Source organism: Pantherophis guttatus, chromosome 1 (assembly GCF_059756535.1).
Source record: "Pantherophis guttatus breed Tessera chromosome 1, ASM5975653v1, whole genome shotgun sequence".
Lineage (NCBI taxonomy): Eukaryota > Metazoa > Chordata > Lepidosauria > Squamata > Colubridae > Pantherophis > Pantherophis guttatus.
The window spans coordinates 213,998,427-214,018,095 of NC_142063.1; the positions used below are offsets into that span (position 1 = coordinate 213,998,427).

Sequence of the window (19,669 nt, forward strand, 5' to 3'; positions counted from 1 at the left end):
GTCACAGACAGTGTGCTTCATAGTCCTTTGCTAAAATAAGACCATGTTTTAGTTGTGCTGTTATGTTCAACTTGAACTCTAATATCTTTTTTTTGTTAGGTACTTGATATGAGAAATGCAGAAAGTCAAGCTGTCCATGAAGATTCTCGAACAGTGAATGAGCATGCCAACACAATTCCTCATAATGATCTCACTCGGCGTCCAACTCTAAACAATGAATTACCCCATACGGAACTTACTGGTCTTCCAGGTCAAGCTCCTTATGCCCTCAATTTTAGCTTTGAAGAGCTGAACAATATTGGCCTAGAGGAAGCCCCTCCACGTCATAGCAATCTAAGCTGGCAGGTAATTTCACTTCAGATTAGATATAATTTAGTCAATGCCTTCTGTTTTAATCATAACTATTATTCACATACAAGAGTAAAACTCCTTAAAAGAGTTTTAAAAAGAGTATATGTAGCACATCAGAAATAACTATAAAAAGTAAAAGTTACTACATTTGTTTCTAGTTCAGGTTCTGTAAGTACCATTCTAATTATGCAGTTATATGGTCCATTTCAGTTACACAAGAGTTATATATAGACTTTTCTGGACAAATTTACCTTTTCCTAATACAAAACGTGTTGTATTGGAAAAGGCTGATGGTTTTAACAGAAAATTGTTACAGTTTTTCCTTTTATTCTAAATATTGTTAAAGTTAGGAACTTAAACTGAGAAATGTAAAATTTCCAGCATGAAACCATTTATATGATAAACGAATTTGCTGAATTTAATTCTCTCAAAACCCTACCCTCACAGGACCAATCTCAACACATGCTAGTTACATATTGTACCATTGACGTAGTGCCCCTTTCTGAAATATCAAGCAGTTTTTATTCATAACTATTACTTAAGGTTCAATTTTATTCATTTGTGCCTATTTAGATGTATTATGGATATAAATCAGACAATATTTTAATATGTTTTCTTTGCTTTAAACAGTCACAAGCCCGCCGGACTCCAAGTCTTTCAAGTCTCAATTCTCAAGATTCTAGTATTGAAATTTCAAAGCTTACTGATAAGGTACAAGCAGAATATAGAGATGCATATAGAGAATATATTGCTCAAATGTCACAGTTAGAAGGAGGTGCAAGTTCTAGTACAGTTAGTGGTAGATCTTCACCACATAGTTCAGCAGCATTTTACATGGGCCAGAGTACATCCACAGGTTCTCTTCATTCCAGTATGGAACAAGATAAGGGAAAGGATGCTGAACAGAAACAAGATGATGGAAGGAAATCCTTCCTGATGAAGCGGAATGATGTTGTAGATTACAGTAGTTCAGTATCTACTAATGATGCATCTCCATTAGATCCCATTACTGAAGAAGATGAAAAATCAGATCAGTCTGGATCCAAGCTTCTTTCTGGGAAGAAATCTTCAGAAAGAACTAGCATTTTCCAAGCTGCAGACCTGAAGTTGAAAGGAGTAGCTCTACGTTATCAGAAACTTCCAAGTGATGAAGATGAGTCTGGAACAGAAGAATCTGATAATACACCTCTCCTCAAGGAAGGTAAAGACCGGAAAATAGAAGGAAAAGTAGAGAAACAGTCCAAATCTCCAGAACATGGCTCTGAGCCCATCAGAACCTTGATTAAAGCAAAGGAGTATTTGACAGATGCTCTTCTAGACAAAAAGGATTCCTCTGATTCTGGAGTAAGATCCAATGAAAGCTCTCCAAATCATTCTCTCCATAATGATGGAGATGACTCACAGCTTGAAAAAGTAAATCTCATTGAGCTGGAAGATGATGGCCGCAGTGGAAAAAGGGGAATTCCCCATAGCTTGAGTGGCCTTCAAGATCCAACAATTGCACGTATGTCAATTTGTTCAGAAGATAAGAAAAGTCCTTCAGACAGCAGCTTAATAGCAAGCAGTCCGGAAGAGAATTGGCCAGCATGTCAAAAAGTCTACAATTTAAATAGAACGCCTAGCACAGTCACCCTGAATAATAACAGTGCACCAACCAATAGACCCAATCAGAATTTTGAGGAGACTGACGGTATCATAGTAGAACCTCCTCAAATCATTCTGGGTCCTGGATCGAGTTCTAACTCGGTGGCAGTTCAGAATGATAATATTAAAGGTGTGACCCATAAGCGTAGTCAGCGTTCAAGTTATTCAAGGCTTTCAAAAGATTCTTCTGAGCTTCTGACCGTTACTGGTTCTGATGCTGCAGGCTTTGGAGAAGAGAGAGAGAGTATTCTTTGAAAGTAATCCAAGTTACCACATTGCCCCGATCTACCTGATTTATTTATTTTTATTTTTTTATACAGCGTCCTTTTCTTAGTTCCTCATCAGATTTACACATTTCTTCATCATTCCAGTCTGCAGCTTGCTTCTCTGTCCTCTGCTCGTGTTTGCTCTTCTCCTAAAAAAATAGGGTTGTAATCCAGTCAAAATCTCATGGTTTAGAATAGAAAAAAATACATAATATATTGAAAATTAGTTGAATAATGGCCAGCATAAATGAACAGCCATTGATCAGGTAAAGATGGTGTTCAATTTTTCTAGGGCAAGTATACATGTTTTGGTCTGCATGTTGAAAAGTGATGCTGAGATAAAAATGAATATCGTATATCTATGTACCAATTAATGTACCAATTTGATTTAACATTTTTAATTATCAAATAAAGGAACTGGCTAGAGGTCTACAAATTTGATACCTATGATTTTATACTTTTCAGTCCTGTGACACTTTAAAAAGTATTGATGTTTAAATCACTGGAATTGAAATATTAAAACTCATTTTTTGCTGATTTAAATGATTTTGTCTTTGGGAATGCTATATTTGTGATTGCAAATTTGAGGAAAGAATACTGCATGTTTGAAATGATAATTGTACTCAAGATTTAAGAATAAATTGTCTGAATTTTTTTGTTTACCATAGACTATAGTATAACAATAGTTCTAAAGTAATTGTGAAGAGTAACTGTGATTGTGGTGTTCTGTAGTATTATTTTCAAGGGAGTGCTTTCATATAATATTTTGAAAGTATTTCTAATTTTTAAACAATAGTGGCCTTTGATTAATGTGTTTTACTTGATTGTGGAGAGCAAACAGAATTGGTGGCTTTCATGGCCTTAGTACTTACCAAAAATGTAATGTTTGCCTTTATGTAGCAATGTAGCGTATAATTATGTCCATTCTGTTTTTAGCATTGTGGATAAAGTATCAGTACTTTATATGCAAATGAAAATGCATGATTTTAAATAGGATTTGTGAATTGTATACATTCCACTACAATGGAGATAATAATAAAGTCACAGGCATGCTTCTTTTGTGTTGGATGTTTTCTTTAATTTTAATAAACATTTTTTCAGTTGTTTGATAGGATTAAACAGTTGAGTTTTTAAAAAGGGGGATTATGGTAGAATTAATCTTACTGTGAATTCAGCACTTGTGTCTCCATTAACTTTGGTGGGAATTGTTAAGTGCTCTGTAAAGAGCATGAATTCACCATCTTTTGTATCTCTGAGCTAAAATCATCTGTTGATCTCTTCATCATCTCTGCTGTGTAAATACTTTTTTAGTGAGAAGCTGAATCATTTATTTTTACCATTTTCCTAACTGCTTAAAGAATCTTACCGTGTTGCTCAAATGTTGATGTGCAATATGGGTTTTCCCAGAAAATGAAATTCAGCTATTTTCTGTTTCACAGTATATGGGAAATAGCTGAAAACACAATAAAACCCATCCAGTTTGTTGAAGGAAAGAAATTTATTTATTTATTTTATTTATTTATTTATTATATTTTTATACCGCCTTTCTCCCGTAGGACTCAAGGCAGTGTACAGTCAAGAAAAATATAGACACACAAACATCATAAAATTGCTAATTAAAATTATTACTTAGTTTGGTCAATTAAATAAAACCCAGAATTAGATAACATTTAAAAAATCATTCACATGTTCGTATGTTTAGCCCCGCCTGTTGGAACATCAGGGTCTTGAGGGCACGGCAGAAAGCACGGAGATCAGGGATATTCCGTATCTCCGGGGGCAGTTCATTCCAAAGGGTTGGAGCCCCCACAGAGAAGGCCCTCTCCCTGGGAGTCGCCAGTCGACATAATTTGACTGACGGTACCCTGAGTAGTCCCTCCCTGTGAGAACGAACTGGTCGGTGGATTAGATGGATTCTGCCTAGAGCTTTTCCTTTTTTAAATAGAGTGCTGTCTAGTTCTATGTACATACTAGAATTCTTTGAAGTCCTGAAACGGGTAGACTGTTGAATCAAAACCCCTGGCGTTAAACTTGTTTTCATGTAAAACCTCAAAATTCCAACAAAGCTTTACCATGTCTGGGGGCTTTTCATTTCAATATATAGTTTGCATTAGGTCGTAATAGTTTGTATTAGGTTCAATATATAGTTTGTATTTAATTCTGCAGTGTGGGAGATATTTTTAATGTTAAATACAACAGTTGCTGCTATACTTTCAATATACTTTTTAAAAGAACTGGGTATATTTTTTATTGAAAGTCTTTATTGATATTTACAGGCAGAATACTTACAAAAATAGAGAGGGAAGGATATCCTCATAATGAGAATGGGGGAAATTATAGAAGACAGTGGCTGAAGAGAGAAAGAGAGCTACCAAATGCACAAGAGAAAAGATATCAGGTCTGACATAGCTCACAATGGATATTTAACCTTTCTTTTTCTCCCCCTCCCCCTCAAAAGTATTAAATGATAATGATATAATATATAAAATATTCTTCTGAAAAGGCTGTTACATTTCCTAGTGATGGAACTCTTTCGTAATACCATGAGAATCATAGAGGCCTACAAAGTTAGAAGTTAAGAAAGTTCTATAGAAGTTGCAGAAGGAATTTTTAATGTTGCAATTCTCAGAAGCCAGTCTCATTTATTTCAGTATATCTAGCTAAATTAATGTTGGATTACATCCTTAAACTCATCATTTGTCATACTTCATGTTAATTTTTGAAACTAGGATGAGTCCTCAGATAGAAAATAAAAAATCTGAACTAATTCCAAATGGTTATTAAATATTTTAGATATTAAGAATCTAAACCAATTATCCACTTTTATTTTGAATTGTTCAAGTACAATTCATGAAATATATAGAAGAAAAGCTTGGTTAGAAAAAGAATGAAAATGAATAAGAAAGTGTATATACGTTGGTTTTATTAAGAAAATTGTATCTAATCTTATCATACATGAGGACTTCATTACCCTAAACCATGATTTATTAAATAAATTGCAGTCAGCTGGATTTATGTAACATGCTAAGCCAAAACCAAGTAATAGATCTGGACTAGTGGTGTGCAAAACATTTTGAATTTGAACAGCTATTCCCATCTTACTTCCCTTTAAGCAACTGCAATTCCCGGTTAGGTCTTGTAAACTACTTGTTTTAATTGATACTGACTTATTCCCATACGAGAACTCAAATTAATCACCTTTTCCCCTAAATCAAATATAGCAGAGCTGTAGTAAAGGGAAGCAAATGCTTTTATTTCCCTTTTCTACCATATACTTGTATTTGATGGAGGCCGCATAAACAAATTGCTTACAATTTGCAAACATTAGATTTCAGAACATCAAGAGCAGAGACCTAAACTGAAAAAGCTCAAATATTTGAATTATAGATGTCTTAATTTCTTTGTGTTACATTTATATCACTGCTGAAACTTTATTTATAGGCCATCAAGTTGATGTTGACTTTTAGCAACCAGATAGATCTACAGGATGAGCTGAGACAGTCCATAAATTTTATAGCTAAAACAAGATTAGCTTGTTAAAGCTTATGTATGAAACTTCTTGAAGCCATGTATGGAATCTGCACTTTTCTTTATTGACTATACAGTATATTGAGCTTCAATCTTGAACAAAGAAATATATGAAATTACTGTACACCGTGACAACAATAAATTTAAATTTTCTTGGAATATTAAGAGGACTAAGTGACTTATTTGCCAATAAGGCAGGTGCTCCATTGTGCCTAGAGCTTTATTGGATAGCAATTTTTGGTTTTTATTAAATCTCTCCAGGTTTGAATACTATCAGTTGCTTTCCCTTCCATCTCTATCAGGAAACATGGTCTCGGGATTCTCCTCTTTGCAGTTACTCATGTAAAGAGGAACAAAAATTATTTTGATACTAGTGTTTCCTAGTGTTTCCTTTCTATTTTCAGCTTTACATACATTTCTGGATGGCATGATTATTTTGCTTCAATGAGATCCTCCCCCAATTTGGCTTGGGCTGAAAAGTCTGAACTAGAGAGGCAATAGATATTTCCATTTTTACCAGCTTTGAAGGCACCCATCTGCCGAAGTTGAGCACAGAATGATAGAAAATGGTTTTCTTCTATAAAACAGCTGTGACCAGTCCCCTCCCATTCATCTGAAGAGAAAATTCAGGTTGAATAATCTAGTTCCACTGCATCCAATTCATAGGCATCTGTTGTCTCTATGTAGAGGCACAGGCCAACAGCCAAATGTATGGACTTGATGATAGTTGTTGGTAGCAAGTCAAGGTTTTTTATATTGGTTACTTCTTTAAAAAGGATTAGACTTTTATTATGTTGTATATACACCACCACCCCATTACCTGAATAGACTAGTGTTTCTAGAAAATGTGCTTTGATAGACTTTCACAGACCTACACTTAGATTTACATCTGACACTCAGTAAATATTTCAAAGCCTCTGCTCATGTCCTGCTTTTTTTGATGACAGGAAGTTTACTTAAATAAAAATGTTCTTAAACTACATAGATATGTGCATGGTTTCTGTTGCTATTGATTTGAATCTGATTCAACAGAAGAGTAGCTACTCAAATGTTTGGCTTTTTCACATTTATTCTGAATTTTTTTGTCTTGGTCAACCTGGGTATTGAGAGTGGTATTGTTGAGGATATAAGTGTCTCAAAGTAAATTTCCACCATAACCCTACTAATTTCTGCACTTACTCAGAGGTAAGAAAAACACTCTTCACTTGCTTAAATTGCTATCTGTAATTAAAAACAACAGGCTCAATATGGAAGTGGAACAAAGGAAAGACTTTAGAACCAGAAGAAAACATGATGATGAAGAGCTGCCTTTCTGATTTTTAGGAATGTGAGTGGATGGCTGCATTTCTGGATGTAAAATTCTGCATTCTTTTTTATTTTACAAATTTATAATTCAGGCATAAATTAATGTATTGGGCAATTCTCTAGAATCTGTTTTTTAAAGAAACTTTCATTTCCTAACATTGGTATTGCTAATGTTGCAGTTCAGAAAAAGTCTTAAATAATTCTAGCCAGGTGCATCTGAGAAAGCATGGCCTTCTTTAGGGATCCCTTCTTTGTCCCTCAACTCTCCTCTGATCTCCGCTGAGATCTCTGGAATAAAATAGTGCTGTATAAACTACAGTAACGTATATGAACTGGTCAAATATAACAATGGCGTAGGACTAATGGTATTGACTTTAAGAGTTAATAAACATGAATTGATACAACAGGAGCATTTACTTATTAGATTAGATTCAGGTGGTTTTAACATACATGATATAACACACCAAAATTGCAGAGGTTAAGAAATGATGGGATAAATTCACTGATGTGAGCCAAATTACAAATTCTACATGAACAAATGTAGTGGCTGATATTTGACTTTGTTTTCGAACAAAACAAATGTATACCACTAGGCTAATACAAATAGATGAGACACTTTTCCTACTGCCTGCATTTTTATCTCCAGTTGAAAGAAGGAATAAAAATGGTAAGAGTATTTGCTGAAATTACATTTTCCTTCAAGAGTGATGCATGAATTGTTCATTACAGTATGTGTGTTCTTGAGTCTTTAAGGCAGCTAATAACACCGGAACAGCATTAACTGTAAATTGAGGTCAATCAGAATAAAACATCAAGTAAAGGTAAAGCTACTGAAAGTCTGATCACGCACTCAGAGCTTACTAGTATAAAGAAATCTTTGCAGAGAAGCAAAGTATTAATAAGAAAACTTGTGTTGGTGGACATCGTTGGCTTAAAGATTCTTAAATATCTTCAATGATGCTACACTGAATTGAGTATCTTTTATGTACACTGAGAGCATATGCACCAAGACAAATTCCTTGTGTGTCCAATCACTTGGCCAGTAAAAAATTCTATGCTATGCTATGCTATTCTATTCTAAAGATCTTTTCTGAACTCAATATTTCAAATCCCTGCTTTGATACATTATTAAAAATCTAGATGACCATACTGAATGTTTTAATCTACTTATTCTAACAATGGTTCTAGAGCAACAAAAACATGTATAGTTAACTATTATTTTTAAGATAATGATTTTAGAAGTCAGGTTTTCTGTTGTGAGATGCGGGGGGGGGGGTGGTTACCATCCCATCCCTCACTACTACATCCATTTAATGCATTCTGTGGATGGTTGGTTCTCTCTTCCTGTCGGATCACTTCCTTGTGAAAACATCCTATATTTATTTACTGACTTGATTTATATTGATTATATTTCTTCCCTATTGGCTAAATTAAAATTTTAATTTAAAAATTGAATAGAAGAAATTAAGCACAAAAAGTGCCAAAATCAATAATTAAAAGTTTTTTGAAAAGGGATGCAACTATTTCTTAGTCTGAGAAAGGGTCCAAATGCAGTTTCCAAGTGAAGTAGCGCAGGAGAAATTCCAGTGTTGTGTTTTGCAGTAAAGCTGTCAGTCAACTCTTTATTACAGTCAAATATCAGCATAAGGAAGGTGGGGTACAGTTAATTATAAACATAGAAACTACATCTAAAAATATGAAAAGTTAAAAGATATAAAACAGTATAAATAAAAAAATCAAAGAAATTAAAAATAGGTGTTAGTATGTGGCAGACTGTCATGGTACAAAGCATAGTATGTCAATCTAGATGCTTATGAAGTATTTCTATGTGTGTTTACAGCGTAGGTTATCTGCTGGACCTGGAAACACATGTTTAGCATGGTTAGTATCTGAAAGCAGCAGGAACATGTAGAATCATCCAGTGCACACTGGATATTTATGCAATAATGGGGAGATGAGACTGGTACAAATGTCCAGTGATGTGCATTCTTTCTCCAGAATAGAATCTTCCTATATCGGCCTTCAAGCATAGCTGAGGACATGACAGATAGTCCTCAACTTACGACCAGTCATCTAGCGAACATTCAAAGTTACTGCAGAAAAGCTATTTATGATCTGGTTTTGAAGTTATGGCCACTGCAGCATCCCCATAGTCATTCACCCAACCAGATCCCACATCCTCCTCTCCACCCTGCCCTCCCATTGTCCATCATGCACTTAACTTTTAAAGGTCTCCAGAGCACTCCAGAGATTCTGTTAGAGAAGTAGAGCCGTCTGCTCCACTTTTCTGCATGTACCTGTATTTGGGTAGGGTACATTACTTATACTTTGCTAACCAAAAGCTAGTCAGCAAAAACGCATAACAATAACATTTCTCTAGAAGGGTTGTGTGTGTAATTGTCAGTGTTCCGAGACTGTAAATCCCAGCTTTTCATGGAGAAGCACACTCAAATGCCAAAGGATTCTATTTTAAGAGTGATAGGTTGCTCTTCATACTATACTTAAATGTTGAACCTACTTTCCAAACATAAATCCTTATGTAGCCCAAATACTAGGATCTATTTTCAAGTGAGAAATAGAACAACCAAAATAGTCCCCAAATTGTGATGGGGAGACGAGAGGTAATGTGATGGACTACGGTAATGCAGCAGGTTCCCATGAAGAAATGCCCAAGACAAAAGGCAGCACAGTCCAGAGCTGGAGTCAGAGGAAAAAATTTAGGATGTCCACTCCCTAGAATCTTCCAGGGCACATCCATCAGGGTAAGAGCTGTATCAGTTTAATCTGGCAAGGTTCTGTCTATATCGGGGGTGTCAAACTGGCGGCCCGTGGGCCGGATGCGTCACATGCAGGCCAGCTCCATGAAGAAAAACTTCACAATACATCACATGATGGCAACGTGCTTCTGCGAGCTTGACACCTGTGGTCTATATGATTTAAGCAAATGAACTGAACTTTGGCTAGATTGTGTTGTATCATTCTTGGGCTAGGACTGACACAAATAAAAATGTTAAGAAAATTAGGAACAACTTTTAAAAAGGCCAATGAAAACTGTTTGCCTCTCAGTTTTTCTCACTTTGCCAAGTGCTAAAATATCACGGAAAATGGCATTGCTGATTGGAACCACGTAAGAACTAGAGAAGTTTGTTCTTTTAATGGCATTTTTTTCACAGCTCCTAAAGCCATTTGTAGCTGAAAAAGTGTTGGATTCCCCCCCCCCCACTTTTTTGATTTTAGTGAACATGTCTTGGGCACTTTCCAATAATTCAGAGTGACTCAATCTGTTATCAAAGTCCTTACCTTACTAATAACGAATAAAAAGAAAGTAAGCAAACTTGGGTACCAAATAAAAAATGTACAGATTTTATAATTCTATAATTTTACTGGAATGATGACTTATGGACTTATATATTGTGATATTAGAGAATAAGAACCAAATATATTGTGACATCTTTCCTAGATATACAGCTAGATAGAAAGCCATAAGCCAAGCCTGTTTATATGGTGGATAAACAGTGAACAGGTTTAGTGAAGAATTTAAATTAGAAACTTTCTTTTTAGCTGTGCCTTATCTGGAAGAAGGCAACAAATGTTCTGTATTCTTATATATCCTACTTCTGAGAATTTTTATTTCATAATTCTATTTAAATGCAGGAATTCCTTTTTTTCACTTGAAAATGGCATTAAATATCATTTTAAATAAAATAAATGCTATTTATTTTTAAACGTATTTAAAAACATTTGACAATAAAGCTAATCCAAAAGTGGAATTCTTTCACTCAATAAGTGAAAATTTATTGACAGTCTAGGACCAAACACGATTTTTTAAATATTGGGATCATTTTAATAACTAATTTTGCCTTAATTTAAACCTTTGAAGATGACAAAGTTTTGTTTTAAAATGCAAACATACTCTTATTTTTAATGAAGTTTTTTGATGGTAAATGACTTCTATGCATAGGCCAGAAGGTGGCACTCGTCTTCCACATATGTTAACTATGGGATCTTAAGAGGTTGGCATGAATGGAATGTTGCTCAAAAATATAAATATTAAATATTTGCATATATTTTCTCAAATACGCATCAAAGATACGATTATTTTATTTCTTCAGTTTTATGTGTAGGAATCTTCCTAAAGACAATTTTATGTTATCCCCTCTGAAAGGCATTCGCAAATTCTTAATAACTAAAATTTTATGATTGGCTAGTTCCATCAAATTTTGTTGCAGTTTGTATTTTAGAACGCACACTCAAACATACAGGTAAAATTTATGAGACTGGAATTCCTTTCAGCTAACGCCCATCTCCCAATATTATCCAGATCCACTTTCTGCTTGCTGTTGAATCTGTAAAATTTAATTGGTACTAGTACTTGGCTATCTTAGGCTAGAATCCAGAAATTGGCATATTGTTCTTTCAAATATGTGTTGGCTCTCACAATTGCTTAATAAACTTAAATGAATTCTTATCACACTTTTATATTCAGAATAGGGATTATTACGATAAATTATTAGGGTGTTTCTCTCTTTTAATACTTTTAGGTTTAATAAATTTGCTTTAGTGTTTTAGATAATCTTTTTGATATACAAAGATTGATCAGAACATCCTCTTTTCCTCATGCTGTTGTTCCCATACAACTCTAGAAATTATCTATAGAAATCTTGAGTTTCAATAGAGGCCTAGCCTAAGTCTCCTTGAATTTAATTCCTTCTATAAGCTAAGTTAGTGGCAGTCACATCTTGTAATTACTTAGTAATACAAATTAATATACTAAGTATAGGTTAAAAATACTGTATTGATTAATATGTATTTCTAATTGTCTCGGTAATTAAGGTAACATACAAATAGATACATAAAAATACTTGGTATCTTTTACCTTATAAAAATAATATATTCTTCTTATACGGAAGCACACCTAAACTTTCCACAATTCCTCTATGTTCCTTTTTAAGTGCAAAAGTATACAGTACTTTTAAATTACCGCATGCAGTTAAGAGTTGTCTGCATAAATTAAGAATGTAATCACAGATCAGCTATTCAAAAAATTAAAAAAAATACTAAGTTACCAGCATGTAAATTCTTGACTGTGAGGTTATTAATCCTTACCCTCCCCTTCCCCATCCAGCTTTTTATAAGCTAATGCATATAAATCATGTGCATTGTTTTATCACTTTATAAAATAAAGTACACTGAATAACCAAATGATTAAGAATGAAAATCTCAAATATTGCAAATACGCAATAAAACTAGAGATCCTAATGTGTTTAGATTGTGATATAATAAAATCTTAAAGTATGCAAAAATAAGTTATCAATTTATTTTAGCCAGGCTGGGTATAAAATAATTTCCCATTCTCTCCCCAACTACTAACAGTGCAACCATTAATAAGAGTCTGAAAAATCAACATAATTTATTACCTGAAATAACAATTATGTTTTAGACTGGCATGACTAATCCAAAATTAAGTAGTGAAAATCTGATCATTAAAAAGTTTGTTCTGCCTTTGTTAATGAGCATGCATTCAAAATGCAACATGAAATGCAACATCTTTTCGAAAGGAGAGAAACAAGCAAGTGACTCATAAATTGTTGAGGCTGCTCTGGAGCAATTACTATACAGAATGGAGAAAAGATCACTAATCTCATTTAGTCTTGAAGATTTTGCTTTTGAAAGTATTATGCTGCATGGCAGTCTCTTGAAAGAATATTTACAGGTAGTCCTTGACTTACAATTTATTTAGTGACCGTTCAAAATTACAACAGCACTGAAAAATAACATGACCATTTTTCACACTTATGACCATTTCAGCATCCCTAGTCACATGATTTACATTCAGACGCTTGACAACTGACTCACATTTATAACGGTTGCAGTATCCCAATCATATGATCCCCTTTTGTGACCTTTTGACAAATAGTCAATGGGGAAACCAGTCACTTAACCAGGTTAGTAAGATCTGCAGTGATTCACTTAACAAATGTGGTGAGAAGTCATAAATTGGAGCCCACTCACTTAATTTCTCACTTAGCAACATTAATTTTGGGCACAACTGTGGTCATAAGTTGAGGACTACCTGTATTTACTGCAGAGTTTACAGCTTTCAAATCCACCCCCTTTTAACAGAAATGAGGAAGCATCTGAGTTGGCACAGTTACACCTTCCGAAAAACCTGCATAGCACATTGCTTGTAGCAGCTTTTCAGTTCAGAACAAGACCAGTCGTCCATCCCCCCCCTCCCCCCTAGTAACTCTGCATAGATCTGATATTGAGGGCAAAAAAAAAAAAAAAAGACAGCTGCACCGAACTGCACAGCACCACCCACACACCTGTTCATTTTGGTGCAAATGTTATACAGGCCTCAGGTGGAGCTTCTGCCTTTTCCCGTAAGATTCTCCAGAGCACACCCAGGTGCCCAATTTCACACTGCTTGGTAAACTATTTTTTTTTTGCAATGGATTTTAACTAGCTTGCTTCGAACTGCTTTTGCTGAGTATGCCTGCAAGTTGGCTGAAGTGGGAAATTAAAACATTCCGATCTGCAAAGGGACTGAGCACATCTCCATTATCTTACAGTAGAGCAAGTTTAGGATGACTGCTACAAAGAGTATAATATTAGGAAATTAGGGTTATAGTAGGACAAGATTGAAAAAAAGGAGTTAGTTGTGTAGTGATGAGAACTGACAGAAGAGCAGCAATTCTGCATATGCTTATAATTTAAATCCTGCTGAAGTCCATCTTACTCTTATAGTTGGCATTGCAACCTTAAGAGAATACTAGAAAATGACATTTAATTCTTTTTAGGATAGGTTGATGCTTAGAGTAGCCAAAGTTTAATCAATAACATGAGAGTGACTTTCATTTCTCAGCAGCTTAGTCATATGGAGAAGCTGCTGCAACTTATTAACTAATACCCTTTTTCATGAAATATTGCACAGATTCATATAAACTTTCCAGTGTACATACATCATTAGCTCTTACATGAAAGTTTTTTTACATGAAAGTTTTTTTTTTACAAGAAGTTAACAGTTGGGGAAATTATTAGCCCCATTCTTAATTTCTGCATAATCAAAAGCAAGTTCATCAGAGGTGGGGTAGTTGCTTTTAGAAGTTCACATAGCCAATCAACAGGGTGAAGAGAAAACAGGCAAAGGAATTATTTGTGCACAACTTAAGTTTTTGCTTCTAAAGTTCAAACTTCTCAAGGTAATGAACAACTTAAAGTTTCTCTTCACAAACAGCTTTGGACTTTTTTTTTTAAACAAGCAACTTTCAAACACAATTCCTCAGAGAAAATAAAGAACTTCCAGGACAATCTACATAGAATGTAACTGGTATCTTGCCAATTCAGCTGCTCTGCCACAAAACAGCTGGCACTTACAAAGAAGGCAAACAAGCTATTCAATGAACACACAATTTATTTTGATTCTGTATAAAAAGGTTAAGTTTACAACTAAACTTTTATAAAAAGTTCAGCATGATTAGGTACATCATAACATTTTTTTTGCAGAAATATACATTTCTGCTACTATACAAGAAAACTCTAATTAAAGAGTTCAAAGTTTCATTCCCATATTTATATATAAATATGTACACAGCATTCAGTCCTATACGCATGTCAAAAAAAAGCTAATTTTTGACCAAGACTTCACAGAAAACTGAACACTCAATCTTCTAATACTCACGCTCCACCTTTTGGAGGAAAAAAAGGCAAAGTCTGCTTTAAAAGGGAAAATTCCTTAAAGAGGGCTTTTTAAAAAAAGTTTCATTTTGCTCCCTACTGTGGGGATAGCATATAAATGAAGCCTTTCCAGCTAGGGAAAGGGCATTTTAGAAGTCTCTTCATAAATAATTAAGATTAGTCCAAGATGAAGAACAGTGGAAGATGATATCCATTAATTTTTCTTTAAAAGGTTCATTTAACTGAATATGGATTTCCCCCCTTCCAGATATAGCCGGGGAAACAGAGTTGCCGTGGGAGGGCGGGGAATGTATCTTCTTGTGCAAAAATTCAGCAAACACCTGCAAAACATTGAAGAGAAGCATATTTAGAAGAATGCTAACAGGGCAGAGATCCGGACAGACTGGCGCCAGAGAGGAAACCACAGTTTGAGCATTTAGCCAAACACTCAAAGATTGGGCAAACCCTGGCGTCCAGATGCAGCATGTGCATGCAAATGCGTGCTCCCTTTCACACACACCCAATGAAATGAGCATATTCATGAGACATGATCTGAAAGTGGCTCCTCTTGCTTCAACTCTTAGAGGGACAAGAGACGGGGCGGCATAACAGTTAAAGCAACAATTTAATTAGAAGCTGTCCAATTGATCCCATGAGTGATCCTGGGCTACACCGCAAGTTTCACTTAGATTAAAATATTAAGGGAACTGTGCCTGGATTTATGCAGAGTCCTCAAAAGACAACAAAATGCCTCAGTTGCCACATAACAGCCCTCTCCCTTTCATGTACAAAGTATTTTAAAAAAACAGGAATTGAGCACTTACCAAATACATTTAGCCACAAAGTGCTTTGCTCTCATTTGACATTAACTCTGAGGGAAATTCAGCTGCCTGCAAAGGGGGGGGGGGAGAGGAGAGAAAGAGAAGGGGTTAAAAACCCTAAACATATTTCAAGGAAGCTTGCAAACTACTCGGGGTTACTTCGAACGTGACCAACAAATAGCGATTATTGCTAATAAGACGACACCGCCAAAGAGCCGCAGGTACCTTATAATTGATTTTGTTTCCCAATTTTTTTTAAGGCCAATCACAGCCCTGAAAAGGCAACCCTGATCAAACCCGGCAAACTGATTTAGAACAATGCCGTTAATCTAATCCCGTTTAAAGGAGCAACAAGCCAAGGAAGGAGTCGAGCGCGGGCGGGGGAAGCAGCTCACCTGTAGTGACAAGATGCTGATGTCTGTGTTCAAGGTGGTCAGAGGAGTTCTGGAGGAAGGGTTCTGTCCCGGTCTCTGGTGATGGAGGGTGACGATGCTGGGGTGCGTGTCGAGAGCGATCTGCAGGTCCAGGATGTAGTCAATAACGTGTTGCAGGATTTCCATCTTGCTGACTTTCTTGTTCTGAGGAATGCTGGGCACCAGCTCTTTGAGCTTCGAGTAGCAGTCGTTCATGTTGTAGAGCAAACTCATAGGGTCATCCACTGGGGTTTTACTTCGGGATATCCCCAGACTGTGTTCCGAAAGGCTGTTTTTCCGGACGGATCGCACCGGACTAAAGGCTTTCATGCTGCAGAAGACGGAAGAGCCGGCCGGCTTTGCTTGCTTTTAAGCCCACCGCACACTCCGGAACGGAGAATTATTATGTCTGCCTGCCTGCCTGCTCCTCTCCTTCCTCCCTGCCGCTTCCCACTCTACAGTCAGAATGAAGTTAAGCCCCCCTGCTCTTGCTTTTATAGCCCTCGTCTCTCAGCTGACAAATCCGGGTTGCATTCGTTGCTATTGGAGGAACGACACACGTCCGTCAAGAGTCAAGGCGCTTCTCATTGGTACAAGTATCACCCAAGAGGCGGTCCGGACCTTCCGCGTTTGGAGCCAATCCTTGGCCAAGGAGGCGTGCCCAAAGCACAGCTGTGGCTAGTAAATATACAGTACGCTGGCGCCGGGAAAGGCGGCGGTGGGGGGGGGGGGTGGAAGAGAGGGATCTGCTGAGCCTCGGTTCAACCCGAGGCAATCTCGAAAGGACTGTAAGAACGAAAGGGAGCGAAGTGGTCATTTGTTTACAAATTTATTCAATCAATTCCACGCGGGAAATCCAGGTCGGGGCATTCTGCACCTCTGGCTAGCATTCTTCCCAACCATAGCCAGGGTAGAGTGTGGGCTGAAATAACCTTGCTTTTAAGACTCGGATCTGCAGCCATGGCTTTTCCGATGCATTGTGTGCCAGAAGAGAAAGGAGACAACAGACGAAGTATTGTCAGAACAGGAAAGAACAGTGGCTGCTTACAATACTGTCAATCTTGTTCATTGCCATGTATGAAAATGCAGGGGGCTCCGGATTCTGCAATGCCAGCTAGCACCTTCGGAGGCAGGCGGAGTGACAACTGTGGGAACTGCTCCAGAATAAAAGGCCTGTCCGTTCCCAGGACAAGGCAGTCATTGAATTTCACAAGTATGCTAAAGTAGTCGTACGGTTAATTGGGAGACCGCGCATTGAATACCTATACTATAAGTATGTATATAATATGAGGTGCTATCAGCGCCTTCTTTCAGGCGTGTAGAGCAATTATATAGGCATACAGTACATACAGTACGATCACCACAGCCAGAAACATTTCAAACAAGAATGCAAGTTTGTTTTTCAAGGTACTCAATCCCTAAACATCACTAGAACATTCCTATGTAATCATGACGTTTAATTACAAGTTGACAGTTCATTAACAGTCCCCTACTAAATTCTAACATTAAGTTGCATATTTGCAATACCCGCAAATTGCATCCCACCACATTGCTAGCTTTGAGAGAACGATCATGTGTATTTGCAAGTTTATATGCTTCCTTGCCTTTTGCCTTGTCTGTTCTACCAAAAGAAAGTTCCACATCACTTTGTCATCTCTGGATTCAAGATCTGGTCAGGCACAGCAACTGAGGCATTTTTTCCCAAATGATTACAAAGTACATTCAAATATACTTTTTATTTTATTTATTTATTATATTTCTATACCGCCTTTCTCCCGTAGGACTCAAGGCGGTGTACAGTCAAGAAAAATATAGACACACAAACATCATAAAATTGCTATTGTAGTTTGACTTACACCCACCTGCCACAAATAAAATCTTGTTCTTTAGTAGATGGGCATTAGTGACAGTGATACTCATCCAATTGAGATAGGGAGGGGGGAAGAGGAGGAATCAATTTGCTTGGCTGTTATTGTATGTTGTGCAAATCCAGATGTTATGGTTCCTACAATATTAAGTTGAACTTGTTGGCTAACGCAACCAGTTTGAAATTTATTGAATAAACATACTTAAGCAAATGGAAGCTATTCACTTTCTCTTCAACCTTTTAAATGAAAAAAGTAATCACCCAGGTTGGGATTTAGTGATTGGGACTAACTGGGGAGTGTTTTGGCTTCTGCCTTTCTGGAACCTGAAAACTTTATTCTTTTTCCCCACATCTTGTTCTTTTTTCCACTAGTATGTCATTGTTTCAGTGGATTGAATGTAGGCTTGAGAGCATACCCATTAGCACTGACTGGACAAGTTAAATCATAACTAAGGTCCTACTTAGTTAAATAAAGTCTGGAATATTATGATAAGAGTATACTCCATGTGCAATAAGACCGAGAGTTCACCTACAGTACCTCTTAGTGGGTGCCACAAAACACTGTTCTCTTTAAAGTTCTGAGAACTGGTAATTCAGTTTACTTTCATTCTCACCCAGTAATACTAAAATGGCTGTGATGAAAATTCTCTAGTTCATCTCATTGAGAGGAAGTTGAGCTAAGAGAACCAATATTTGAAAAGATACACAAGAGTTCTTGTATTTACAATATTTTATTCATCCATTTACTTGTATTTTATAAAGTAGATTACTAGAATATATGTAATATAATTTTACATATATTACAAGGAATATCCAAATAATAGAGCATGCAGTGTAAGAAAGTACAACATAGGGCTAGGATCCAACTGAAGACTGAGTGTGGTCTAGGTAAGTTTATTTAGAAGTTCACTGAACTTCTCTGTGAAATATTTTTTGGATGCTTGATCAGAACCAGCTGAGCATTTACTGCCAAAGAATGTTCCACTATGACAAATATTGCTTAAATACTTACAATACTTACAAAAGATCATTCCCATAGACTTGAACACATTTATCTTAAGTAGTTTACCTTATTTGTTCAATTATTTAGACATGTATTTAAAAACTGCCCAACTGCCAGCAGATCTTTTAAGACTCTGAATTACTACCCTCTCCAATCAGGCTTGTAATTTCATTGTTTTTAATTTGGCGTGCCCTAATACAATAACAAATTGCAGTGATAATTATGTCCAGAGGCTATGAGTGAATTTTAAATCAGAATTGGACATATTCATAGATACCATGCTATCTCCCAGAATACAGTTATCATTTTGAAGTATAGTAGTCATAATGGACGGAGAGAATTAAAGCAGTAGGAACATTTTCAACTTTACACTTTTGATACCTTTTCTACTAGGTACTAGCAATGTCAGCTTTGTAGTTACAATTATACTTACCCTAATAAGGTTGATAGAATTACAATACAATTTAAGTTTACACAGTACTGCAATATAGGGCGGGATAGTCTTTCTTTGTGGCCCGTTTTCAAGAACAAGTAAAAATCGTTATTTTAATGCTCCAAACCAAGTATTTAACAGACGCAAAGGTGGGCATGGCATTCATTTTATTGCGTTGTGTGCAAAACTCAATCCATATGGTTAATATAAGATCCAAACAGATCATATCAAGTCGGAAAACTGGGCCGAGCCAAACACGGTAAAACCATGTTGCAAATGCAGAAAAAACGACCCTTGCTCAACTTCTCCCTCTCACACCCCTTGCCCAAAGTAACGCAATCTACTTTTTCCTCCTGCGTGT

General features: G+C 36.3%; 2 protein-coding genes and 1 long non-coding RNA gene across 6 annotated transcripts in view; 2 read left to right on the forward strand and 1 right to left on the reverse strand.

The window, feature by feature from the left end:
• Nucleotides 1–3,316, forward strand: part of KIDINS220 (kinase D interacting substrate 220) — a 71,636-nt gene extending 68,320 nt beyond the window's left edge. For all 4 annotated transcript variants that reach the window (XM_034432055.3, XM_034432051.3, XM_034432053.3 and 1 more), the window contains 2 exons: nt 100–345; nt 982–3,316. In XM_034432055.3, the coding sequence (XP_034287946.2) occupies nt 100–345; nt 982–2,250 (1,515 nt within the window). In that variant the 3' untranslated portion in view covers nt 2,251–3,316. The remainder of the gene's footprint in view (nt 1–99; nt 346–981) is intronic.
• A 1,221-nt stretch (nt 3,317–4,537) lies between these two features.
• Nucleotides 4,538–5,954, forward strand: LOC117674125 (uncharacterized). Its single transcript, XR_004593689.3, has 2 exons — nt 4,538–4,659; nt 5,703–5,954. It is a non-coding gene; the product is annotated as an uncharacterized LOC117674125 (long non-coding RNA).
• Nucleotides 5,955–14,490: 8,536 nt separating this feature from the next.
• On the reverse strand, nt 14,491–17,384 carry ID2 (inhibitor of DNA binding 2). The gene is made up of 3 exons (XM_034432050.3): nt 15,988–17,384; nt 15,596–15,661; nt 14,491–15,112 (listed from the first exon to the last, which is right to left on the reverse strand). Exons 1-2 carry the CDS (start codon nt 16,333–16,335, stop codon nt 15,605–15,607), a joined length of 405 nt encoding a protein of 134 aa, XP_034287941.1. The 5' UTR covers nt 16,336–17,384; the 3' UTR covers nt 14,491–15,112; nt 15,596–15,604.
• Between the last annotated feature and the right edge of the window lie 2,285 nt (nt 17,385–19,669).